Source organism: Mirounga angustirostris, unplaced genomic scaffold (assembly GCF_029215605.1).
Source record: "Mirounga angustirostris isolate CCGP_5_RB_7025 unplaced genomic scaffold, mMirAng1.0.hap1 SCAF_5, whole genome shotgun sequence".
NCBI lineage: Eukaryota > Metazoa > Chordata > Mammalia > Carnivora > Phocidae > Mirounga > Mirounga angustirostris.
The window spans coordinates 162,181,802-162,208,346 of NW_026991713.1; the positions used below are offsets into that span (position 1 = coordinate 162,181,802).

Genomic DNA, 26,545 nt, shown 5'->3' on the forward strand with positions numbered 1-26,545 from the left:
GGAGCCACCACAGCAGCTTGGGGAGCTAGGAGGAGGGGTTGGGGGAGCCAGCATCAAAACTGTCTTAGGAGGATGGATTGAAGAGGAGTTGGCCCTAGAAGCACCTGTTTCCACGCAGAAGCCACCGAAGGGCCCAAGCAAGGGACAAAATGCAGACTGGCTCCTGGCCACAGCTTCGGAGGGATAGGTATTGGCTCAGGGCCGAGTCCTGCTCAGAAGCTTGTCCACAGAGCAGCAGAAACAGAGTCACGTGGGACCCGTTGGGAATGCAGATCGCCAGGCCCCACCCCAGCCCTCTTGAGCCAGGAACTGAGAGACTCAGAGATGGGGCCTGGCAGTCCGCGCTCTAGGGAGCCCCTCAGGTGATTCTGATGTGAACGCTGACCTGGATCTCTCAGCCCCCAGGGCCCCGGGTCTCAGATGTCTCCAAGCCGCATACCCATCTGGGTGCCTGGCAAGTTGGTGTTTATTTCAGAAATACTGTCTGTTTCCATTTTAATAAAGGAAGCAGACTTGAGCAGTTCTCTGTTGGATGTGCTTTTGATCTAATAAAAATGCCAAGCTGCTCTGGACCCAAGAAAGTCTTCCTTGAAATTCCCTCTGCTATTTTGAGGGCAGTGCGGCGGAGACCCATCTAGACAGAGATCCCAGAAGCCGCCTCTGTACCCGGCAAGTGACAGACTCTTGCCCAGCCCTGCCCGTCCTTACAGACACACCTGGCAAAATCAAAAGCTTGTCTCAGGCATTGAACTTGACAGCTGCAATCAGCTGCAAGGCCCAGTTGCCCCCAAAAGGAAGATACAGACACCTGGACCAGATGGCAGCATCGCCTCCATCAAATGTCACATCTGATGTGCTCCCGAGCTGGCTGGGGGCCCTGCAAAGCCCCAAAGGCAAGTTTCAAAAGCAAACTCTTTCCTCAGGAGAAAGAAATTGTGGCAGAGTCCATATCACAGAAGCCCAAGAAAAAATAGTGACTTCCGGAGCCGTTAAGATAACCAAAATTTCAGGTACTGCTTTGTGGAAAAGTGGCCGCTCTAGTGGGAAACGGTGGGACAAACTTGGAGTAACTGAGCACCTGCTGTGTGCAGCATACTGTTCTAGGCTCTCAGAACACAGACACGAACAAAACAAGTCAGGGGGCCTGTTCTCCTGGAACTTAGTGGGGCGAGACCACCAAACAAAAACCAAGTACGTAAATATAAAAAATAATTTCAGAGAGGGACAGGTGCCTCTGGAGGAAAGAGAACAAGGTGATAATAAGGACAGCAGCGGAAGCAGGTGCAGTCAGGCGAAGCTTCTCCAAGGAAGCGGTCTTCTGGCTGAGACTTCAAGGTGAGACAAAGCCAGCCACGCAAGGATTTAGAGGGAGAGCATTCCGGGCAGAGAGAGCGGCAAGTACAAAGGCCCTGTGAGGGGATGGTTTGCATTTTCTAGAAAGAGAAAGGCCAGGGGGCTGGGGCAGAATGAGAGAAGGGAGAGGGAGAGGAGCTGAGGGTGGGGGCTTGGGGGCCCAGAACAGGAATGGCCTTGTACCCAGAGGAAGGAAGAAGACAGACAACCGAGCCAGGCTATATCCCTCAGGGGACCAGAGATCCCAGCTAGTCAGGGTGCCTTTCAGCTCCTTACTCTTTCCATCCCCACAGAAGAGTCATCAGCCCTCCTTCCCAGGGCTGTGAATGGCTGAGCAGAGACCTGCACACAGTAAGCCTTTAATAATGTGGGCTCGCTGACATTCCTCCTCCCCCGTTCCTCCTGCCCGCAAGTCAGCCCACCACAAAATCCGAGCAGCTGTTCGGTGCAGAAATATTGCAAAACTCGACCAGGCATTTCCAAAATATTTTCTTGGCCAGAACCCCAATAGCAGCTAAGAGGCTGCATTCTGGAGATGGTGCTGATCAGGCTGCTTTTCTAGCCCACGAGGTCTGCGAGGACCAAGTCCACATGGGCCCCCTGGCATGCGGCAGCTCACCCTGGGGGTCCAGGGTTCAGGCTCTGGGGCCAGACAGGCTGGGCGCAAATCCCAGCTCTGCCACATGTCAGGCCTCACTCTCCCTGCCTGTAAAATGGGACCTGTTCAGGATTAAATAAATGGATAAATGTAAAGTCCTCAGAACACACACCAGGATGAGCAGACCTGGTGGGACTGAGTTCTCGTTGGCTATTTTTGTGATCTAGTCCAGGAATCTGTATCGCTGTAGGATTCTTCCAAGTTGGGTCACCCCTGGCCAAGTATCCCCTCCGTCTCCAGCACCTCGCCCTCACCGCCAGCCAGATGAGGACCCCGTTTTAGCTCTGGCCACACAAGAGAGCCAGGCTCGGGAGCCCCCCAGTCCAGGAAGGGCTCACCCCCATGTTCCAGAACCCAGCCCGGGTCCAGTCCAGAGAAGCATCTTTCGTAAACATGTCTTTCGTAAAGACATGTTGAATAAATGGCTTTCCCGCGGCCAAGAGAGCAGCCACCCTGGGGTCACTCAAGCGACCGAAGCCAACTCCTCTGACAGTGGTTGTCGGGAGCTTTTCCTTCTGGTGGTAACGGAGTCCCCAGCGCCTCCGCGGGCCCTGGGGGAAAGACAGCATCCCCGGCAGCTCAGCTACCTGATAAAAGGCACACCTGGCAGAGCGCTGTGGGATCTGAGGCTCCTTTCTTCCTGAGGAGCGGGGATCTGGCAAACCTCTGGGGGCCGCCACCGGCCCTCCACAGCCCCTTCCCCGCCGCCCCTTCTGCGGCTTCTCTGTGAGCCCCAGGGCAGTGCGTGAGGATCTGGGGGTTTCACGGGCTCTCCCCACCCCAAGCACACTCCCTGGAGAACCTAGCTTCAGCCATCTCCCTTCCCTACTCTGCAAGACCGTCCAGCTACACCCAGACCGAGCAGCATGGCCGCACCAACCTGTCCTCTTTAGACACCCTGAGGCCCCTTGTGCCCCCTCGGCGAAGCAGGCTGCTGACCTCCACCGGCCCCAGGGCAAGGCAGGCCCCACGCCCCAGCCCAGCACCCTCAGCGCCAGAGCAGAGTGGCGGTCGTGTCTGGAGGGGTAACAGATTTGCGTGCTCTGCACCAGCGGCCCGGGCCCCTCAGCGGGGTTCAGGGCGCTCGCCTCTGTACTGTGTCCTTTACAGACCCTGCCTTTCCCCGCTCCTACTGTGTCTTCTGGGGCCACCCAAATGGGCGCTGACTGCTGCTGAGCCCTTATCTCCCCATCTGCCTCTGGGAGAACCCTAATGAAGACATCCTGACAATTCTTCCAGCAGAGAGTTCCCGAACCCACCCACTTTCATCTTCCTCGCCAAAGGTCTGGCCACTGTCATCTCTCCTGGGAATGACGACAACAGCATCTAAGCTGCTCAGCTGGCCTCTGCTTTTGCTTCCCTGCGACCCTTTCCCCACAGTGCCGATGGATGGCTATGGCTGGATGGAGAGACACGGATATGGAGACAGACAGACAGATAGGTGACATAGGTCTAAGTACAGATTAGAGGTATGGATAGATACACAGACACAGATGAACAATTTGGGTAAGTCTCCTCCCTGCTCAAAATGCCCCTGGGCTCCCCACTGCACAGCCAGCTCCCCACTTCCCCCGCTCCTGTCCCCGCACCCCTCCAGCCCCATCGCCAGCCTCCCCACTGCTGTCCCTGCTCCAGCCACACTGGCCTCCAGTCTGGGCTGCCCCTGCTTCGGGGACTTAGCGCTCGCAAGCGTCCGCCTGGCTGGCTCTTTCTCATTCTTCAGGCTCCAGTCAGAGGCGGCTCTAGAGGAGCCTGCCCCATTCCCCTACCTTCACCCGCACCCTCCGAGCACCTGTCTGTTCTGAGATTGTCTCGTTTCTGAGTCACTTCGTGCTTTCTCCCCCCGTCCCCAGACGGTGAGCCCCACAAGGCGGAGGCCTCTGTCTGCTCTGGCTCGCTCACAGCTGTGTGTTGGAGGGAACAAAAGATGGATTTTCTGCAGGCTGTTGACCTGCGCGTGAGTGCACGTGATGCTCCTTTCATGAGGGAATGCTGCTTGGCAGATGAAGTGGGTGCCGGGGCAGGGGTGAGGGCCATGGGAGGCGGGCTGAGGGTGGAGGGCTTCTGCAGTTCCCCTGACCCTGGGTGTCCTCGTTAATCCCAGTGCTTGCTCTTAGAGCCAGATGGGGTCCCTTCAACTCTATCTTCATCCTTGGGCTTCGGGGATTGGGCTTCCCTGCCCCAGCCAAGCCCCACAGCCTCTTTCCACCCAGGGTTGCCTGCCCATTCTGCAGGGAGTGTGGGGAGGCTCGGGCCCAAGCATGAGCCAGTGGCGCCTGAACAGCGTCCTCAGCCTTCATCCCTACTATGTGCCTCCCGAGCCCCTCGGAGGGATTTCTGCTCCCCGGCCCTCTCCTTCTGTGAGTGTAGGTGGGAGAACCCCCAGGCACAGAGATGCAGATACTGGCCGCTGGACCTAAAAGGTCTGAGAGACATGAGCAGGGTATGGACGGGGTCTGCCACAAGTAGCCGTGCTGTGCGACCTCGGGCAAGCTACTCCACCTCTCTCTGAGTCTGAATTTCCTCATCTGCACAACGTGGCTCATAATCCAGGCTGTCGGGGCTGGGGGCCAGCAAGCACAGGAGATCAGGCATGAAAAGCCCTTGGGAGTGGGTGTGGTGGGCAGGGAGCCTGTGGTGGGCCTTCCGCAGGCTGAGCTGAGCTGAGATTCTGCCATTTTAACTTTAATCTCCTGGCTCTTTCTGTTTCTGGCTGGAGCAAGGCCCTTTCTCTGCTTCTACCCTCTTTGCTTTCTGGTCCCCCACAGTGAAGCATATGAAGTCAATGCACTTTGAGCTGCCAGGAGCCTCTGCAGCCCAAACAAATCTCATCCACTGTCACCACCCTGACTTGGCTAGTCGGACCCCGGGGCTGTTCCCCCTTCTGGCCAACAGCCAACCCAGCCTGGACTCAAGCTGTGGCTCGCCTGCCTGCCCTGCAGCACCCAACGTCCCCCTCGCTTTCTTAGCATCCCATCTCCATCGTGAGAGGGCCATGGCCGCTGTGTGCAGGGGACGGGCTATGCCAAGACGCCAGCCTCAGTTTCCCCCTCTGCAGTGTGTGTCTGTGGGAGCAAGCAGGGGTGCAGGGGGAGGTTGGCCTGGCTCATCTCCAGGGTCCCCTCTCCTCAGACGGCGCAGGCTGCTGCAGACGAGACCACTTACGGGCAGCGTATCTCTCGTGGCGACAATCTAAGCGCAGGTCCTCCTCCTCGTGCCCATTCCCCTTCTCGATCCTGGAAAGAAAAGGATCCAGAAGTCTGTGAGAGAAAGAGCAAGCTGAGCTGGCAGAGACCCAGGACCTGAAAAAAAGTACAGTCTTTTCCCTTTGGGAACGCTGTGCAAAGCAACCTGGGCCACGGCCGCCACATGGAGCCTTACCATAACCCTGTTAGATGGGCACCGTGATCTCCATTTTGTCAACGGAGAAACTGAGGCACCGAACGCTAATGTGACCCGTCGAGTGTCACGCAGCTAAGAAGTTAGAGGCAGAACAGGGACACAAACCCATGTGTCCTCAGAAAAAGATGTTTAATTATGTGCAAATGCTAAATTACAAAAGACTACACATGGTTTGATTTAAAAATTATATGCAGATGTGCACAAAAGATTATTTGTACCAAGGCCAATGGGAACAAACCCCAGATAATGAGGATACACGGATTCAATCTGGAATCTTTTTGCTTACCTCTATTCTCTGACTTGGGGGCAATGGACTCCTATTAGCTGTGTCACTTTTCTTCACTAAATGAAAACACTTCCTCAGGGCATTTATCTACAAAGACACAAAGCCCCGGTCTCCTGACTTCTGGCGCAGAAGGTTGGAAGGTGGCTCCTTCCCACCGACACGTGTGGCTTCCTTCTCTGGCATCTCAAGATCACTGCAATTGCAGACGGGGCTAGAACTGGTGTGGCAGGGGATGCCAGGCTGACAAGGGTCTGAGTGGAGGCAGCTGCAGACCTAAACCCTCGCCCTCATCCCGCTACTGACTGGGCCCAGGGAATGGGTAGGGCCATGTTCCCACACTGCGCTCGCCCCTTTGTAACCCAAACACACCACGGAGCTCCACGCGGTCCAGTCCTGGTGTACATTACCTTTAGAGGGACACAATCTGGTCCCCAGAAGTAGAAACAACGCCAAGCATGATCATATCTGCTAAAGAACACTGGAAACATTCCCAATTCCGTATCTATGGCCACGCATGTTCTTAGATCTTTCCTCCACTCCTCTTTGCCTTTTACTTGCTTTGCACTCCTCCACCCACCTCTTCTTTGTAGGGGTATCCTCTGTTCTCTCATGCAGGGAAGTCTCAGTCCTCACCCCAGCAAATGCCCCACCCCTGTTCTCTGGTTCTTCCCACCACGTCTTATTTCTAGTTGCCTGGCAGTGTCCAGAGTGTGGGGCTGGAGAAGGAGACATGGGGAAGGTGATGGATGACAAGCAAGCAATTCCAGATGCCTAGTAGAAGGGAGAGAAATACTGATGCACTGATCCTTCTGGGCCCCTCAGATTGCTCCTTCACTCATTCACTGGGAATGTCCAGAGGACCTGGTCTGGGCAGTTTACTCCAGATGCTGTGTGCACTGCAGAAATGTCTACCTCTTGTCTCTGCCCTCAGAGCCTCCAGTCTAGTAGGAAGACACACGAGGCAGACAGTGACAAGCGTTATAACACCGCCCAAGAGTGCCACGCTGTCTGTACCCAGGGGCTAGGCCTGTGCTTCCTGGGGAGCAAACCCTAACATGGTTGGGTTTTTTTAACAAGTACTTTCTATGGCCTGAGTGGTCCCAGACGGCAGAACAATGCCCTAAGGGCTGAAGCTATAGGAAGGCAGGTATATGCTGTAGATAGGTGATGCTATGGGAGGGTTCCATACGAGGAAAGATGTCTTTTTTTTTCTTTTTGCATCTTTTAGTAGAAATATCTTTGTTATTTTCCTGATAGCACTGGCTTATTTAAAAAACAAACAAACAAAAAAAACAAAACAAAAACAAAAACAAAAAAACCCACCTCCCACTCATAGAGCAGAAGTCCCCTTACAATGACACCTCCCTGTGGTGGCATCACCATTGCTAGGAGCTTGGTGTTTATCCTTTCAGAATTAAAACTTTTTTTTTTAACATATACAGCCTCAAATTAAACATGCTTTTGTAACCTGGTTTTTTTTCTTACCCACAAATTTCTATTATCTTTCCATGTCAGTACACATAAATCTCACTCGCCTTTTCCCTCGTATTGTATGTGAAAGAAGAGTTAATATTCAATCCCCTGCTGAAAGAAACTTAGGGGTTGTCCAGTTTGGCACTCTTCCAAGTAGTCCTGCATGTATATCTGGCAAGGTGCTGAGCTCCCCATCCCCAGAGGTAATCAAGACTAGAGTATCACTGATCGTGACCCAGCAAATACTGGATGGAGGTTGGACCAGGTAACTGAGCCCATCCCCGTCCCAGAGTGCCATCTGCCTGGCCATGTCCAGTGCCTCTGGGTCAACAGAAGCCTGCCCTGCCACATATGGGCCTTGAACACCCTCCTGTGCTCCCAGCCTTAACCTTGAGCCGATTACTCCAGATTACTCCATCAACCCCAGGCTCCCAGTTCTCAGGGCTTCTTATCTTCTGTTATCATCCCCTCCAGGCCTCATGCTGGGCACATCCCTGGGGCTCTGCGGGGAGCCTCAGCCCTGGGGAGGAGGCCTGTGAGCAAAGGAGCTGGTGTTTAAGGAGAGAAGCAGCCCCAGCTGGTCTGGTCCCTCTGGGTCCTGAAGGCGGCTAAGAAACCCTTAGTTCAATAGTTAACATATCAAAGAACACCTGCCAGTTAGCAAGCAAATGCTGGAGGGGTGCTGGTCTTGGGGGCCACAGAGGCCTCTGCATCCGGAAGTTCATGCCTGTTGTGCATTCAAATAATCATAACTTAATGTGCGAACTTTTAGGCCTGAGAACGTTTAAGAGGGTTGGCAGGGTAGACCACTGCGTAGTCCGGGCGTTGGCAAACTTGTCCTGTGAAGGTCTGGATAGTAAAGACGTGAGGCCTCTCTGTCACAGCTATTTGACTGCCCTTGTGGTCCATAAAAAGCCGCAGACACTGTGCAAACCAACGGGTGTGTTGTTCAGGAGACGTTTCTTTGCAGCAGGTGGAGGTCCAGATCTGGTTTTCGGGAGACCGCGTGTTAACCCCTGGTCTTAACAATGCTTCTCAGCTTGGAGGCCCACTGAAGTGACCTGGGGAGTTTTCATTTACCCGGGGCTGTAATGTGCGGCCAGGGCTGAGAACCACCCATCGGGTGCAGCAGAGGCTGCGTGGAGGAAGCCCGCATCCGACACGGGATCAGCATGCTGGAGGCCATGTGACCTGCTCCCTTCTCAGAGACCGAGCTGGACCCACACCCATCTGCCCGTCCTTCAGCTGTGCCGCGTGGCCATTCTGGAAAGAGCTGGTTTCCCTGCTCCAACGCAGCCCTCTCTACCAGAGTCGTCAATGAAAGGAACAGATCTGCGGGCTCTTGGGGGCCGACTGGTGAGGGGCAAGGCGTGGCCGCGGTTATGGCAAGAGCTGAGGACCCTCCCGTAGACCCCCAGCGCTCCCTGGGAGGAAACACGTCAGGACGCGGGGATGCTTTGGGCAAGACTGAGCCCTTGGGCCCTGCAGAGAGGAGGGAGCACGGCCGACCGGCAGCTCTGCTCTTCGCAGGCAGCATGGCCTTGTGCAGCTCACCTGACTGTCCTCCGTGAACCCTATGATCTAGAAGTTTCTACGTGGCAATGGGTACACGGTGGTAAGCACGACAGAAAGGACAAGTACCACCGCCCCACTGGTGGTTGTGAACCCTGGAGCCCGGTACCTGGCACAGAGCCAGGCCTCCAAACAGGTTAACCACCACTATTTCTAAACTCGCTTAATCGGCGGGCTTCCCTGTACATTTTTAAAGTCCAAGAGAAGAAGATGGAGTTTATTCCGTTCTCCACTTAGAGGCCTCAGGCTCTAGCCCAGTGCTTGGCACCGGGCGTCCCCAGGAATGTTAGCAGGGAAGGAGCATAGGCAGCCCGAGGCTAGGAGCAGCCCACGTGGGGAGCACCTGGGGTGCTGAGCTCTGTGTAGAAAGAAAAGGAACAATGGCTAACGGGGCCGGGTGACAATTATATTTGATTTGGAACTGTGATTTCCTGCAGAAAATATTATGTGCTTTCTGAAGATAGTTGTTTTTAATGGTGGTGCAAGAAATTACCCACAAATCTAAGTAAGTGCCTTGAAGGGTAAATAGTGGGGGGAGGGGGGTGCTGGGACTGAAAACAATGCTCAGGAGGGGCACCAGGTGGTCAGTGAGCACCTCTGTCCTCCGTGAACCCGCTGTGTGCTTCCCTCTGCGGGCGTCGGGCATCACCTCTGTGAAAGCTACTTGAGTCTGGACATGTCCTGATCACCTGCCAGTCTGACTTCCTCCTCTGATCAGTGGGCATAATGACACACCTGCCTCTTGGGTGGCTGTAGGAGTAAATGAATGAGTCCGTGGAAAGCTCTGTCTGTCTGGAGTTCTCATCACGTCATTATTACTATGGTCATCATCAACCTCATCTCTGAGGGTCCGTCTGTGACTCCACCGCATGGTTCCAGGTGTGGAAGGACAGTATTTTAACATGTGCACCAATCCCCACCCCTGAACCCCCCCAAAAACCACACCCCCTTTCCTTCCACTCCATCGGTTAGACCTGAGCCACGTGCTGCCTCAGGAAAGGGGTGTTCTGGAAGAAGCAGAGAAAGGGCTTCAGGGCATCAAACGCCTCTGGATTCAGGGCAGAGGGCACCCCCAGGGGGTCCCATGCAGCCTTCCGTCCCAGAACAGAGTCTCCCCAAGCTGGGGACAAGGAGAGGCAGAGCAGAAGCTAGGCTAGTACCTAGCAAGGAGGATGAGCCCCGGCTGAGGGTGACAGGAACCGCAGTACCTGCTCAGACTTTCAAGTGAGAGCGACATACACTTGTAAATTGCCTAAACCCTCATTATTTGGGGCCTGTTTGCACCCGTTCAGACCTGTGTCCCAACCAAAGTCACCGCCGCCGCCGCCGATACCGTCAGCCCCATTTTACAGACAGGAAAACCGAAGCCGAGGTAGCCCTGGGACCTGCCCCAAGTTCAGTGGCGTGCTGGTAAAGGTTAACGGCTGGCTCTCCGGCAGAAGGCAAGGGCCCAGCTTCGCAGCGTCTGTGCACGCGCCCATTGTGGCCAGCGTGACGTCACTGCCCGTGGAGCTGCGGGGCCGAGTGCACGCTGGGCCCTCGTGAGCCAACACGGGCTGGCTGCGCTGCGGTCTGAACTCAGGCTGGCCAGTGCCCGTATCTCCAGCGTGTCTCCACCGTGGCCTGCAGATCCCCCTCCAAACGTGGCCACGGCAGGTCAGGTGACCACAGCCAGGGGTTCCACCGGGTCTTCAGCCCCAGGGCCTCCCCAGCACAGCCCTTCCAGAATGTTCTCCAACCCCTGGGGTCTTGTCGGTACCAGCCCCAAAGCCAGCCTCCCTCTCTCGCTGGCCCCAGGCTGGCTCGTTTCCCAAACCTCCAGCTACTTCCCCGTCCGAACTGGCAGTCCGCAGCCCGTGTGTGCTTCTCCACCTGTCTGACAAACGACTAGGTTGTCCCCCTTAATTTCCAATCTACCTTGGACCAATTTTTTTTTAAAATACAATAAAAATGAGTTACTAGAAAATGAAATGGGGAAAACCCACATACGAAAGCAAGCTTGATGTCCCAGCCATTTCAGCTTGCTGTGAAAGCTTCCAAACTCCCACAACTCCTGTCCTCACGTCACTGTGGATGTCTGCAGGTGGCCGCTGGTTGGGGGGCCACGCTGGGAGTGGTCCTGGGTGGCAGGTAGGGGGCCTTCCTTCATCCGCTGGCCACGCCCACCTCCTGAGCCCCTGTTCTGTCCCCCAGCCTGACGTTTCCTGAGCTTGACACTGCTCACCAGTCACGGAGCGGCTGGTCCGGTTGAGCAGGTCTGGGGCCGGGCCTGAGAGTCTGCATGCTCACAGGTTCCCGGGCGGGTGAGGCTGTTGGCCGGGGATCACAGAGGAGCCAGGCGCTAGACCCTCGGCTTCGGGCATGTGTGGGGCTCCGCTGAGCTTCGGCCCCGTTGCCCTGGGCGTCCTAGGTTGTGGCCCAGCAGACCCAGGCCTCCAGTGCCCTCCCCTCGGTCCCAGCCACACACGGGCAACACCAAAGAGCTGGCCACAGTGATGGTGGGGCTGGAGGGCACCCGGAGAACCCCCTCGCCAACTCCCCGCCACTTCTCTGTCCCCTCCAGCTGGCTGGTGTTTAGGAGAAAACGTGGGAGTTCAGAGAGCCGCCATTCCTCCCAGATGTTCTCCCGCTTCCCTCTGAGGGTTCTCCACGCAAGGGCCCATCTGCGCTTTTGGCTTTCCCCGCCCGCCATGTTGGCCGGCCGAGGGTCCCACAGTCTCCACGGGGCCACCTCTCATCTCTGGATGCCGCTGCACTGCTCTCCAGAATACACGGCGATTTTCAAAGGACCCCCCACAAAGAGTGAGAGAGGGCACAGCGTCACTGAGAAGTAATAATCAGGCCATGAAAGCAGAAACAGACGAGAGGGTGCTGTGACCGAACACGTCTCAGAGGCTATATTATCTAGGGGACGGTCAGAGAGGACAAAGGACACAGTGATTTTGAAATGATCCATTTGCAATGGAATACAGGCTGGAATTAAAAGAAATGCTGGCAAATCAATGACTATAAGTAGAAAATTAAGATTCCACAACATCGTATCAAAAGTGCTATTCCAAGACAGGAGGAGATAAATGGGTTTTTTTTAAAAGATGCTTTTGTTGTTGTTGTTGCTCTTCCTGTCTTATGAGTAATATCATCATGATATGAAACATGTGGGGAAAATAACAGAGAAGATAAATATCCATGCTATCAATGCCCTCCCTGATTGCTCCGTGCAGTTTTCTCTCCCATTTCTCCAATACTGGGTTTTTAACTGAGACCTCTAGATAGGAGCACCTTGAGATTATTTTCAGAACTACATGGGTGGGAAATTGCGACTTAGAAAAACAAATAATCATGAGCACATGTGGGATCCCCACCCCACCTTCCACAGCCTCTCGGGGGCTCCTACGATGCGTGAAAGCCTCAAGACTCGGTCTATCTCCAAAGCTCCTTCCTCGGCCCACAAGGAGGTGGGCACACCTGAGGCGTGGTGCTGTTGAGCTTGGCTTGGGAAACCGGTCACACGAGCAAGACCACTGGCAGCTCCCAGAGAGCAAAGGTCACTTGGCCTAACCGACTGGCCAGTGACCTGCCCAAGAGGCTCCTTCCAAGAGGCTTTCCTGTCTGTTCTTCATCACTGTCTCCATCCATCACCCTAGTGGGGAATGAAATAGGGGAGTGGACATGGGTCCCTGTCCCATGGACCTTGCCAAGGAACTGCAGGGTTAGAGCTGAGGGTGGTGGGTGGGGGACAGTTCATGGGGCTGTTACAGGACAGAGGGGGGTCTGTCCGGCTCAGGGTCGATGCTGGAGGCACCAGCTGAAGGCTGAATGTCAGCAAGGCAGAGTGGGGGGCACTCTAGGCAGAAAGGACAGCGGTCTAGTGGCTACTCACAGACAGAACCACCCGCTAGGGGACCACGAGGGTCCAGGAGGTGCTGTGCCCAGGAACGGGACCAGGGTCCTCAGTGAGGCTAGGTGGTGGCTGGGCCACATCGATGGTGGTGAGAAGCTGTCCCAGAACCATGGGAAATCGCTGCAGTGTTTTAGGCAGAAAGCTGGGGGCAGAGGGGCCCTAAGCCTAGTAGCACAGTGAAGAGGCATCCTGCTGGGGAGGGGGCGCAGATGGGAGGGGTAAGGCCAGATGCGGGAAGGCACATAGGGCTCGCAGGGGCCCAGCTCGCATGCACAGGACCACAGGGGGGCAAAGAGACGTGGCAATAGGCCTGGGTTTGGAGGAGACCATCGTGAGTCGGTCCTGGCCATGCTAGGTTTTGATGCTTTTAAGAATCCAAAGTAGAAGCAACAAAGAGGCAGATAGATATGGAGTCAGATGGTCTGGGATGGACTAAGAATGTGGGAACCCTGGCACACATATGGCCACTGAGGCTCGTGTCAAATGAGGACAGAGGAGGGCCCAGAAAGGGCCCTGGGAGCATCGCCATTTAATAGAAGAAGGGGAGGGGAGGAGTGGCCAAGGGACTGAGGGAGGAGGGTGTGTGCAGGGGGTCAGGGCCCCTGGGAGCTGTTTGGGGCAGTGGGTTGTGTTGTGAGAGAGAGGGGACAAAGTGGAGACAGGCCCTTCCAAGAGTCTCCCTACAACAGACAGGAGAGCAAACAGCAGAGAGCCCCCCTCTGCACCAGGCAGGGAGATGGGCAAGGGGGGGCTCAAGCCCTCGAGGGTGTAGGAATCCTTTAAGTCTGTGCCCATCTCCCCCGGCTCAGGGTCTGGCTCCTCCACGTCCGTCTTGAGGCCCAGGGAGGGCTGCGTGCGACCCGGGAAGGAGGCCTGGGGAGGGTTCCTACTCCACGGGTCTAAAGCCGGTAATACTCAATTCTCTGGGGCTGCCAGCCCCCACCCCAACACTGTGGGAGGATGAGAGAGATCAGAGACTCAGGTCCAACTCCCACTCATAAATCAACCAAACTGCTCAGATTTTCCTAAATCCACTTGTATGCTCCCCCTCCGGGCCTTCGCCCATGTTGCCGCTTGGGCCTGAGAACACCTTCTCTCACCCGCTGCCCATCTGGCTGGCAAGTGCTGCACGTGTCTCTAAAAACTTGGCTCAAGGGTCTCATCTCTGAAAGCTCTTTTATCCTCCAGCTGCCCTGGGGTGGGCCTGGGCCCTGGGCCTGCCGTCACCTCCAGGAGACCCCGGTGGTACCTTGCTGCGCTCACTAGAGCCCGAGCTGGGGGCGGGGTGGGTGATGGGTGAGCCTGGGGGACCCCCAGGGCAGATGCTACTCGCTCCAGCCCACCGACACCATGTGAGAGCGGGGGCCCAGTGCAGCCAGACCCTCAGCTTTCTCATGAGAAGAAAAAACCTTGACGTTTTAACACAAAATCTCCTGATTCTTAAAGCTCAGCCAAAATTCAAACATTTTTAAATCACTATGGGGGCCAAACAAAGCACATCTTTCGGCAGGATTCTCCAAGGGCCACCAGCTTGCAGTATGTGCTTTGCCCCTTTCTCGGGCAGGGAGTGTGTCTTCCTTGCCCAGTACAGAGGGAGGTTACTGGCAGGGGTGTGGTTAGGGAAAGGGGGACCCCCAGTTTTGTAACCAAAACTTCACTGCATCATCTCATGTAATCCTCAAAACAAAACTGCGAGGAAGGATGCCCATTTTCCAGCCAGGAAAACGGAGGCTGCAAGAGGGGAAGTGACCTACCTGGGGACCCACAGCTAGTAAACTGCAGAGTTAATTTCAACCCCAGTCAATTTCTTAACGAGCGCATCCACGGTTAAATGAGCACACAGGCCAGGCCCAGGAACAGCGCCTGCACCATAGGAAGCTCAGTCCAGCTCGGCATCGTGAGTAACATGTGATTATTACGGAAAGTTAGTAACATAACTTATTGAGCCCCTGAGGTGCTAGGTGCCAGGACTGAGTGGAAACCAGAGACTGTTCCCCACTTTCTCTGGCGGTATGCACACGGGAAGGAGGCAGGCACAGACAAGGCAGTAAATGAATTAACAGGTAAGTTCAGAGAGTGGGACGTGCTGCAGAGCAAGGTGAAGGCCGGCGATCTGATCCCCCGGGGGGAGGCTACCAGAGGAGCAGGAGTAACCCCCCCCCCCCCCCCCCCCCCCCCCCCCCCCCCCCCCCGGGAAGCTCCAGGACTTCTGCTCTCCCACCCCGCGGCTTCCCCCAGAGAGGCGGATATGCAGCTGAATTCCTGCTGGGGTCCAATCCAACAGCTCTGGCTTTCCTCCACCAGTTGTTAAAGCACATCCGAACATTAAGCATTCAAGAAAGCCGGGTCTGCAAATGTTTACCTTTCATTCAGCAGCTTCCGACCCTCCCCTCAGGAGGCCCCATTAAGACACCCTCCTTGGGGATGGCAGGCAGGGTGACTGGGGAGTGCTTAGTTCCAGACATTTCTCTGAGCCGGCAAGGCTGCTCAGAGTCAGGGGGGTAGGATCCCCACCCCTGCTCCACATGCATGTACATTGGCCCCTTCCCATGCACACATGCGTGCGCACACACACACACCTGCATTTCAAAACCCCTGAAAACTGTTCAGAATCTGCCCACCTAGTCCTGAGACCTGCATCAGGCTCCCCAAGAGAAAACTCCAGTAGGAGTGGGGTGGTGTGTGGCGGCAGACAGGCCCTCCCAGCTCCATCAGCCCCCAGAGGGAGGCATCCTGTCCTCAGTCCGGAGCACAGAGGGAGGCCTGGATGAAGTGGGAGCCACAGATCCGTGGACAGGAATGGCGGGCACGGCTGGGAGACCCTGCACCGTCTCCCAGGGCACCGCACCCACCCTCACACTGTGACCCTCAGCAGGCTCCCCTCATTTACCCTGCAAGCCCAGCTCCCACCTCAGTGCCAGGCAGAGACTGCCGACAGGTCCTGAGAGGCCATGCCTCACGAGAATGACTGTGGCCGGCTTCACATCCCAACTCTGGCACTTACCAGCTGTGTGACCTTAGACAAGTCACTTCACCTCTCTGTGCCTTGATTTTGCATCTATAAAACAGGGACACACTAGTACCTACTACCTCGCAGAAGTGTGGTGGAATTCACTGAGTCACATCTGGAGCCGACAGAAGAGTGCTTGGCATGCGGCAGGCCCCATATGTCTGCTGTGGTTATTAATATGGATATTGGATTCTTAACGCCTAAAATGCCGTCTCCTAAGCTAATCGTCCTAATCGTTACCAAGCTTTATATGTCACATCAGTGGCAGAAGAAACAGACTCACAGACACAAAATGCAGTACTGTACCCAGCACATTACCTGGGTTATCAAAGTGTGACTTCCCAGGACGCGGACGGCTCCGGGCTCTCCTGCTGGGGGTCAGAGGACACTGGCCCAGACAGGCTCAGTGCCTTGCCCCAAATCACACAGCAGTGAAGCCACAGGTCTGGAAAACCCACACACTCAGATTGAGGCTTTCCCCAAGCCTCTGCCCCTTCCACGGCACTGCCCATCCCCCAAGGAGGAGGAAATCTAGGCAGGTGGGCCCCTCAGACCTCTCCCCTGGTGTCCGTGGCTGCAGTTTTGGGGACACTGGCCACTGTAGAATTTCAGCCCTGCTGCTGCTGGGCCACTTGCAAACCTGTGCTGGGACAGATCCACATGCGCTGAGCTTTGTAACGAAGGCACCAAAAAAAAAAAAAATTAGAACAGCCCAGCTAAGCTGAAATGCTCTCCTCAGAGAGGAAGGGAAATAAAATTTGATGAACCTCTGCATAATGTTCAAGTTATGAACGTGTAAAGTGATATTCTGCACATATGCTGGGAACCATTCATCTGCCCCCACATGGCTGGGGCCTGAGCTGTTAGGGACCATTCCAACCAGGGCACCAGCAAACAGCAACTTCTTGCTGATGAGGTACAAAGAGGTCCTGTCTTCTGCCTCAGCAAAACAAGGTTGCCCTCGGATGCCCCAGGCTCTCCCGCAGCCGAGGGGACAGCTGAGGATGCAGTGTTAAGGGGTGGTTTTAGACATCGCGCTGTGTATATGGATGCTATAAACGTTTCCTGAGTGCCCACTGCGGGCCCCGTCCTATGCTGGCCATTGCCACCTTCCTAGTGAGCATGCTCTGTCCACAGCCAGGGGCGAGGCGGCCCTGTATGCCTGGGTAGTCTGGGCTCCCCCGCCACGGCTGCCTGGCCCCAGACTAGACACCTGACCTGGGACTGTGGCGTGGGGGTGCTGGGAAGCTGAATCTGCCCGATGATGGTCAAGGTTGAGCTGAAAGGGTGTGAGGCAACCAGGCCTGAGGTCCCCAGGGAGAAGAATTCAGTCGGTTACCCAAAGAAAAATAAAAAAGCACCTACTAGGTGCCTGGCCTAGTCACAGGTGCTCAGAATACAGCAGGGAGCAAGACAGCGAAACCCTCTATCATGGAGCTCACAGCCTATGAACGTATCCAACATAAACAGAATAAGGTCAGGTTGTGTAGGTGCTCTGAAAAAATAGTGACTACAGTGCATGGGGCAAATTTAGACCGAGTGATTAAGGAAGGCCTCTCCAAGCAGATGACGTTCAAGCTGAGACCCGAGTAAGCCAGCCAGGTGAGTACTCCAGGAAAGGGCATAGCAAGTGCTAAGGCCCCAAGAGGGAGTGAGCTTGCAGTGTTCAAGGGACAGAAAGGAGACCCACATGGCACAGGAGAGACAACGGGGTCTGCAGCAGTCAGAGAGAGGTCCCTGTGTGGCCTCCATCATGTGACTCCTCAGCTTAAAACCCTTCCACTGTCCCACAGAGAGTCCAGCTCCTCAATGCTGCCCAGCTCTGCAGCCTCCTTCCCCCTTTTCCTCCTCAGACTCTGTCATCAGTCCTGACAACCTTCTAGTTCCCTGCCATTGAAAGGCATTATTGCATATCCAGTCAGCTCCCCTAGAAGCAGACACTGTGATAAGGACTTGGGTATGGGTAGTTTATTTAGGAGGTGGTCCCAGGAAATATGCTAAGTATCTGCCTGTCTGTCCTTCATCCATTATCCATCATCCATCCATGCACCCATCCATCCATGTATGCATGCACTCATCCATGCATGCATGAATTCATTCATTCATCTATCCATCCTTCCACCCATCCATCCATCCATCCATCCACCCACCCACCCACCCAACTATACATACATACATACATATGCCCAACCATCCATCCATCCATCCATCCATCCACCCACCCAACCATACATACATACATGTACCCAACCATGCATCCATCCATCCATTCATCCATCCATTCATACACACACAATTTATTGTCACTTCTTCTATTCCCAACTGGACTCTGAGGACTCAGGTGATCAGATGTAGTCCCTGGCCTTGAGGAGACCTCCTCATCCAGCAATCATCAACAATCCCACTGCTGGGTCCCCTTTTCACCCAATGCTGTGACAGAGCCCAAGAAGGGGACCTTGGTTCGTTCTCTGTATGCCCCTAAGAAGACATGGTTCTAACAAGCATGGGGCTAAATAGCAAACACTGAGACTCAGTTTTCTTCTTGGTTTCTCAGGCTCTGATCATAAGGCAACCTCACGTCCCATAAAACATCAAAATGTCCCAGAAATTCTAACACAGTGGGGTCCAAACTCTGCCTCACCCAGCATCTCCCTTCTACCCCACTACCTCCCCAAGATGCTTCTGTCAGATCACTCTAGTTTTTTACTGGAGCCCTATGACCACTGAGGCCAAACCCTGGGCTTTGGATTCCCAGTGATGGCCAGAGGTGACCCCATGTGCACTGACCTCTCCCGGAAGTACTTGATGGCCTCAGGGTCTATGAAGGTTGGCTCCTCCCGGTAGCCCTGCTCAAAGACCTTGCGCTTGTGCCGGAACTCAATGACCGTCTTGGTGTAGGAGTTGAGTGTGGTGACAGAGGCCGCCATGCAGCAGGTAAAGGAGCCCCACGCCAGGCTGCCAAGAGATGAGAGAGGTGCCACAGTGAGGGTGGGCAGGGGACAGGGAAACCCCCCCCCCCGCCACCGCCAGCGGACATGCATTCACCCTGCCCAGCTGCGTCCTCTGATCTGGGCCAGTCTGGAGCAGGTGCTACCACAGAGAAGACTAAGACGAGGCCCTTGCTCCACTCAATCTGTACACTGTGATGTAGATACGACAGCATTCATTACGGGGAGGCAAGAAAAGAGCGAGACCTTCCATCCACGGGGGCCAGCCTCAGGGAAGGTCACCAGAACACAACTAGGCTTGCATGGGCTCTTGGAGGAGGAGCGAGAGTTTGCCAGGGGGGTGGGGAAGGGAAGGGCATGCCAGGAAGAGGGAAGGGCATGTGCAAAGGTGCAGAGGTGCGAGGCAGTAGGGAACAGTCCACAGACTGCAGGAGGTCTGGGATGCTGGAGTGAGGGAGAGTGCAATTAGTTGGGAGTTGATGATTGAGAAGATGGGGGGCAGACACCCTAAAAGCTGCTGTCCATGGGGGTTAAATTACCTCTGTTCATGTGTGACCTTGGGCAAGATGCTTAACCTCTCTGCCTCTTACTTCTACCATTTTAATGGACATAACAACAGCACCAGCTTACAACATTGTTGCAGGGATTAAAGGAGATGGGCATTCAAAATATCTCAGAACAGTGCCCTGGCGCACAGAGTGGGCCCTCAAGAAAGGTTTGCTGTCATTACTACCATCAGCAGTTTCAACATTCTTACTACCCACTTCTGTCTGGCTTCATTTCCAAACTCTCCCTCTGAGAGATTAAGTTATCATGACCCGTGTGGCGTTCTCCTCCACCCTTCCTCCAAGCACCGCTGGTGACTCTTAGCTGCACTCACCTGATATGGATGTGGAGCCAGCCAGAGCCGGAGGATCTGTCCTATCCACAACTGGAAAGTAGGGAAGGGTAGTGTGGGGCTAGGAGATCAGCTGGCCAGGGTGCTGGTCTTCTCTGACCCAGTGTCCATTCTAGAAGTGGCCTCCCGCCTAATTCCTCTGACCAAGACTACGCAGTAACATTTAGAACCAGGAGTGGGGACCCGCCTGACTCCAGTTAGTTACACACAGTCTGGTCTCCGGGTCCATGCTCCCCAGTCTCTGCCCTGATGACTGGTTTCCTCCGAATCAAGAGCTCAGTGCCACTGCCCTGTCTCAGAGCATCCAGCCTCCCCTTCTGCCAGCCAACCGTTGGGTCTCTCACCATCACCACCCATGCATTCCTCAAGGCCAGTGCAGCCTACCTCCCACACCCACTGTTCTCTTTATCAGCCCCAGGCCACCCAGAAGGAAAGCAAGGGGAAGTGTGAAGATTCAGCCTTTCTCACAGGGATCCCCTATCATCACCTGTCCCTTATTGCCAAAACCGTTCATGGATTCCTTGTTCTTTCATGATAAGGAGCTAATTTAGGCCTCCCAGAAGCTCTTGAGTATCTGTAATAGACAGCGATGGGGTCCACCTGGCCCGTCTTAGAACTGCCCTGTCCATCAAAGAGTCCAGGAGGTGACCCCACCCCCCTGCTCATAGATGATTGGATGAGGGCTGGGCATCTGACCAAAGTTGGCCCAATCAGATACTCTCTCCTCTAAGCAATGAAACTCAAGACTAGTTCAAAGAAGGATGTGTGTTTGAACTACAGAGGTGGAAATTCAGAACGTGAGGCTAGAGAATAAAGAAGCAGGCTTTTCCTGGGATTCCACGAGGATACGTACGTTGGTTTTGCCTGACCAGCATCCTTCCTGTTAAGGGCCCAGTGCTCCCCTCCTCTCAGGCCACGTGGTTTGTGTGGAGCTGGCCTCACCCCCAACTTTTAAGGGTGATCACATGGCCAACACCTGGCCAATGAGAGCATCAGCTTCCCTCTGGCCACAGTAATTGGTTCAAGGATGGGCACATGACACCCAAGTCAGGCTAATGAGACTCGATCCCAGGACTCTTGTACGTATTTCACCCGGGGTGCCAAGCTGGTGGGATTTGAGCTTGGAGCTGCTGGGAACTGGCTTGCCACTATGCAAACTGCTGAGGAGGCCGACTCAAAGCAGAGCCATGAAAAAGGAGCTAGATCCCTGCGCTGAAGCCATTATCCCTGGACTTTTCAGTTATGGGAGCCCAAATTCTTTTATCGGATGTTTTCTTTCCCTAAGCCAGTTCGAATTGGGTGTCTGTCGTTGGCAACCCAAGTTCTTGTACAATTACTTTCTATAAACTCCTCTCTTTTACACAGCTTAGTTTTAAAGTGAACTTCTAATCTTTACGATCAGGAATCTTATCTAGGAGCAGGTCCCAACTCCCAAGTCTGATGACCCAACCAGAGAAGGAGCATCTCTCCCTGTCACACACACCCCTGTTCAATTTCATCTCAGCCCTCGCCACACCCTGTAATTCTCCTGTAGCTTTTCTTCCTATTTATCATTCTTTGTTCTTAAATGAAACTTGCTATTTTGGGGTAATTATAGATTCACATGCAGTTGTAAGAAATAATACAGAGAGATCCACGTACCCTTTACCCAGTTTCCCTCAGTGGTAACATCTTGCAAAGATAGTCCCCAGCCAGCATATCGACTCCGATACAGTCAAGATACAGAACAGCTCCATCCATCACCACAACGATCCCTCCTCTTGCCATTTTACAGCCACACCCCCTCCCCTCCCAACCTCTGGCAACCAGTAATCAGTTCTTCGTTTCTCTAATTTTGTCATGTTAAGAATGAGGCACAAATGGCATCACACAGCACGTATTTTGGGGATTGGCTTTTCGCACTCGGGGTAATTCTCTGGAGAGTCCTCCCGGTTGCTGTGTGTATCAACCATTTGTTCCCTTATATCAGGGAGTTTCTCCACATCTGCACCAGCATGTCATGTTGTCACTTTTTTTTTTTTTTTTTAGCGATTCTGATAGATGTGTAGTAACACCTCGTTGTGGTTTTCATTTGCATTTTCCTAATGGCTAATGGTGTTGAACATCTTTTCAGTTGCTTACTTGCCATCTGTTTATCCTCTTTGGCAAAATATGTTCATGTTCTTCTGCCCACTTTCTAACTGGATTGTTTTGCTGCTATTGTTGCTCACTGTTGAGTTTTGAGTGTTTGTAGAGATCCTAAATACTAGGCCTTTGTCAGAGAGGTGGTTTACAAATGGTTTCTTCCTCTGTAACTTGTTTTCCAACGTCTTTACAAGGTCTGTCACAGGGCAAGCATTTCATTTTGCTGACATCCAATTGATCAAATTTTCCATTTATGCTTTTGACCCATTTGATATCAAATCTGAGACCTCTTTGCCTATGTCTAGATCCCAAAGATTTTCTATTTTTCTCTAAAGATTTTACGGTTTTACAATTTACATTTAGGTCCACGACCCATTTTGAGTTGATTTTTACACAAGGTGTGGAGTTTAGATCAAGATTGACTTTTTTTTCTTTTGTCTCTGAATGTCCCATAGTTCCAGCACCATTTGTTGAAAAGGCTACCCCCGACCTCCACTGAATGGATTTGCATCTTTGTCAAATATCAGTTAGGCCTATTTGTGTGGGTCTATTTCTGGGTCCCTTATTCTGTCCCATTGATCTCTGTGTATCCCTTCACCCATACCACACTGTCTAGACTACGTAACTATACATTAAGTCTTGAAATTGGATAGACTGATTCCTCCCACTTTTAGTCTTCTTTTTCAAAACTGTTTTAGCTCTTCTAGTTCCTTTGCCTTTCATAATAAATTGTAGAATACTCTTATCTATACCTACAAGAAATCTTGCTGAGATTTTAATAGGAATTGCATGAAACCTGTATACCAGCTTGAGGGGAACTGATATCTTTGCCACAAACATGGTGTATCGCTCCATTTATTTCCATCTTCTTTGATTTCTTTCATTGCCATTTTGTGGTTTTCAGCATGCAAGTCCTACAGCTGTTTTGTTAGATTTATGATGAAGCGTTTCACTTTTTTCAGTGCAAACGGTACTGTATTTTTAGTTTTGTTGTCCAACTGTTCAATGCTAGTTTATTAGAAATATAACTGATTGGGGGCACCGGGGCACCTGGATGGTTCCATCGGCTGAGCATCTGACTCTTGGTTTTGGCTCAGGCCATGATCTCAGGATCTTGAGATAGCGCCCCACTTCAGGCTCCACGTTCAGCAGGGTGTCTGCTTGAGATTCTCTTCCTCTTCTTCTCCCTCTGCCCTTCCCCTGCTTGTGCTCTCTCTCTTCCTCTCTCTCAAATAAATAAATCTTTTTAAAAAATTGATTGGGGTGCCTGGGTGGCTCAGTTGGTTGAGCATCTGACTCTTGGTTTCGGCTCAGGTCATGATCTCACGGGTCATAAGATCGAGCCCTGAGTCAGGCTCCACACTTAGTGGGGAGTCTGCTTGAAGATTCTCTGCCCCTCCCCCCATTTACACGCACTTACATGCTCTATAAAGTCAATAAATCTTAAAAAAAAAAGAAATATAATTGATTTTGTGGTTTTTCTCTTGTATACCAAGACTGTACTGAGCTCGTATATTAGGTCTAGGCATTTTTTGATAGATCTCTTGGATTCTTCTACATAGGCAATCATGTCATCTGCAAATAAGTATGGTTTACTTCTTCCTTTCCAATCTCTATGCCTTTTATTTACTTTTCATGCTTTACTGTACGGGCGAGAACTTCCAGCACTGTACTAAGAGTGGTGTTCCCAGTCTCAGGGGGAAACGTTCAGTTGTGATACCACCTGGTGGGAGCAGGGGTCCCGGCTCCCCATGTGACCTCCACTGCCACTCGGGAATGGGTGGGTCTTGTTACTGTTCCAGCAAAGTGACAGTCCCGGCTCCCTACTCTGCTATCCCCGTAGCCGGTGAGGTGCCTCATGACAGCCTGGTGAGGTGAATCTAAGCTTGCATGAGTGGGGGGTCAAACTGTTGGTTTGTTTTCTGTGATGTAGGACTATTGAGAGCAGCTACTGCTAAGTTTTCTCTCTTGGTAGGCTGCCCCTTTCCTGGTCTTTTGGCTACAGAAAGCAGACTTTTGGTGGGGGGGTGTGTGTTTGTGTGTGTGTGCGCATGCGCGCCTTTTGGTATTGCTGGATTGCTGACGTCTTCATTTCCAAACTGGGATGCACTAGACAAAAAGGACTCACCAGTGTACTGTCTCTTGGTCCCTGATCAGCCTACTGTCTTCTGTCTACCTTTCAGCATCTTCTTACGCTTGCTTTATGGCTAATGTTCCAGGATTTTAGTTGTACTTAGCAGAAAGAATAGGGAGAAGTATGTCTACTCCATCTTCCCAGAAGTGGTAGGCCCGATTATTTGGTTTTTGATTGTCTTCCCACCCATACCAGAACTTCAGCTTCATGAAAACAGGAGCTTTGTTTTGTTCACTGCTCTATCCTTAGGACCTAGAACAATGCCTGGCACATAGGAGGTGCTCAGTAACTATTTGTAGAATGAAGAAATACAGACACGATAAAAACAGACTGAACAAACAGATATAAAAACACTGTACTGGTTTTCATGTGGTTGGGGGGCTCAGGGTTGCATCCACGAGTCTCCATCCTCCCTGCTGTGCTTCATCCCAACACCCCTCTGGGCCCCCACGCAGGGCACAGTTTGAAAACCTCGAGGCTCTAACACCTGTTGGTGTTTGCAGCTTGCGCTTCTGAGCGGGTACGTGGGTGGTTGGCCTGGTTTTTGGAGCCAAGAGCAGAGTGGACACTGTGGGGAGGAAAGGGGAGGGTGACAGGCTGGACAGAGTGGCTGTCAACCACTTTGTCCTCTGGGAGCTGCACTGCAGGGCAGGGGGGATGCTGGGGCCAGATCCAGAGATGCATAGAAACCACCTTGCAATCCGCTACAGGCCCTGCTCGGTGGGAAGGCTATTAACTGACCCCCGAGGGAGGCAGCCCTAGTCCTCATTTAGGACAGATGGACAGAGAGTCACAGTGCAGGACAGGACACAAATGCTCGGTCCAAGCCACGCTCAGTGCCCCAGACCCGATGGGACCAGGAGTTGACGATGGGAGGTCCTGGGGGCCCGGCCAGTCTAGCAGGCACCCTTGGGCAGCCACGCCTTTCCTTCCCCTCCCTGGTCTTAGACAAAGGGAGGCCAGAGCCCCCTGCCTTGGGGGACATGAGAAAGAGGGAGAGCTTCCAGCTTCCTGCTGACCACTCAGCCTCTCAGCAGTGACATAAGCAACACACCCTCTCCAGGGGCTCTCTGGGGCCAAGGTCCTTCGATGGTCACGGCAGCAGAATCCCCCCACCCCTGAGGGATCAATCCGCTGAAAGGCCATCTAAGGCCTGCAGAGAGGGCAGGGCGGCCTAGGGTCCTGCGAGAGGGAAGAGGCTAGTCTTCTGTTTCCAGGGTTGTGGAGACTGGAAGGGGGTAAAGGGGAATAGCAGTGAGGCCATTGACTTCACACAGGTAGGGTTTCAGAGGTGAATAGAGAGGCACCACCCCCCTCGGTACTGGCCCAACTTGCTACTCTTTGCTGTGTGACCTGTGCCGAACTGCTTAACCTCTCTGGGCTTCTAGCTCTTATAAAGCTACAACTCCCTGATGCTCTCCTACCCCCGTCTGCGGACTGAATGCTCAGGACTGGGGTTTCGCTGTGTGTGTTGTGGTAGGAGGGGCCATTTTTAAAATCTTTCTCCATTTTGATCAAATTCAACAGAACAACAAAGTGACTAGCTTTCTACGTTCTTGCCATTGCCAGGAAAACTGCCAGGCTGACCTTCCACGCCGGGTTCACAACTCAAACTCCTGCAGGGTCCGGTGGATGATGATGCGGGGAAAGTACAAGGCGACAGTAAGTACAAGCCCCAAACTTGGATTTTTATGCAAAATGTTTACCTTTTTAGATGTTAAAAACAAATACATCTTTTATTTTTTTTAAACATTGTAATTTTAATAGGTTTTTTTTTTTTTTTAGATTTGTGTGCGTGTGTGAGAGAGAGAAAGAGAGCGTGCAAGCAAGCATGAGCAGGGGGGAGGGCAGAGGGAGAAGCAGGCTTCCCCCCAAGCAGGGAGCTCGATACAGGGCTTGATCCCAGGACCCTGGGATCATGGCCTGAGCCCAAGGCAGACGCTTAACCAACTGAGCCACCCAGGCGCCCAAATACATCTTTTATCTAACACCGTGGCAGTTGACACAAAACATCTAGGGGCCCTGGGCTGCATGCAGTTTGCAGCCCCTGGACTAACTGTGCAACCTGGGTCTTGCTGTTTCTGAGGCTGTGTCCTGGTCCCTGATCTGGGCATGGTAACCCCTCCATGGGAGTTAGCACGGCAGGACCAGACAGCTCAGGGAGCTGAGACACAGAGCTGGGGGGATAAAAAGGCAGGCAGGAGGGCTGGAGGGTCCCCGGGCTCAGGCGAGGATGGGGTTCCGAGGCTTAGGGCCAAAGCGGGGAGTCAGGCAGGGACGGGAGGGCACGGCCAGGGCAGGTGGAGCCCAGAGCACAGATGGCAAGGGGCTGCCTGCACGCCCACCGGGTGTCATTGCATGGACATTCGGGGCACGTGCCTCCCAGCAAGTGAGAGCAGCATTACCAAAGGCTCAGTGTCATTGTCACCACTTAGAATCACCACCACTTAGGAGCACTTACTGTGTCCCAAGCGCTTTAAGAGCTTGGTCCCAGGTAGTCCGTCCAACAACCCTATGAAACACGTATTACTACTACCTACCCCAGAGATGAATACACTGAGAGGCTGAGTTGTTCACCTCTAACAGGAACATTCGTGGAGCACATCCTCTGTGCTAAGCACCTCATGCGCCTTATTCCACACGGTCCTCATCGTAGCTCCTCCTCAGAGATGCCCCCACCCGGAGCCTCACCTCCTAAGGTTCATGCTTCGTGCGGCCCCTTCACCTTGAATCTGGCCCCATCACTTGCTCTCGACCAACAGAATGCACCAGAAGTGACAGCGTGC

At 53.4% G+C, this 26,545-nt stretch overlaps 1 protein-coding gene across 1 annotated transcript in view; it reads right to left on the reverse strand.

The window, feature by feature from the left end:
- GSG1L (GSG1 like) overlaps positions 1 to 26,545 on the reverse strand; it is a 204,132-nt gene that overhangs the window by 6,273 nt on the left and 171,314 nt on the right. Inside the window, exons 5-6 of the mRNA XM_045871886.2 lie at positions 18,443 to 18,610; positions 5,177 to 5,247 (exon numbers count right to left, since the gene is read on the reverse strand). Coding sequence (XP_045727842.1) covers positions 5,177 to 5,247; positions 18,443 to 18,610 — 239 coding nt within the window. The remainder of the gene's footprint in view (positions 1 to 5,176; positions 5,248 to 18,442; positions 18,611 to 26,545) is intronic.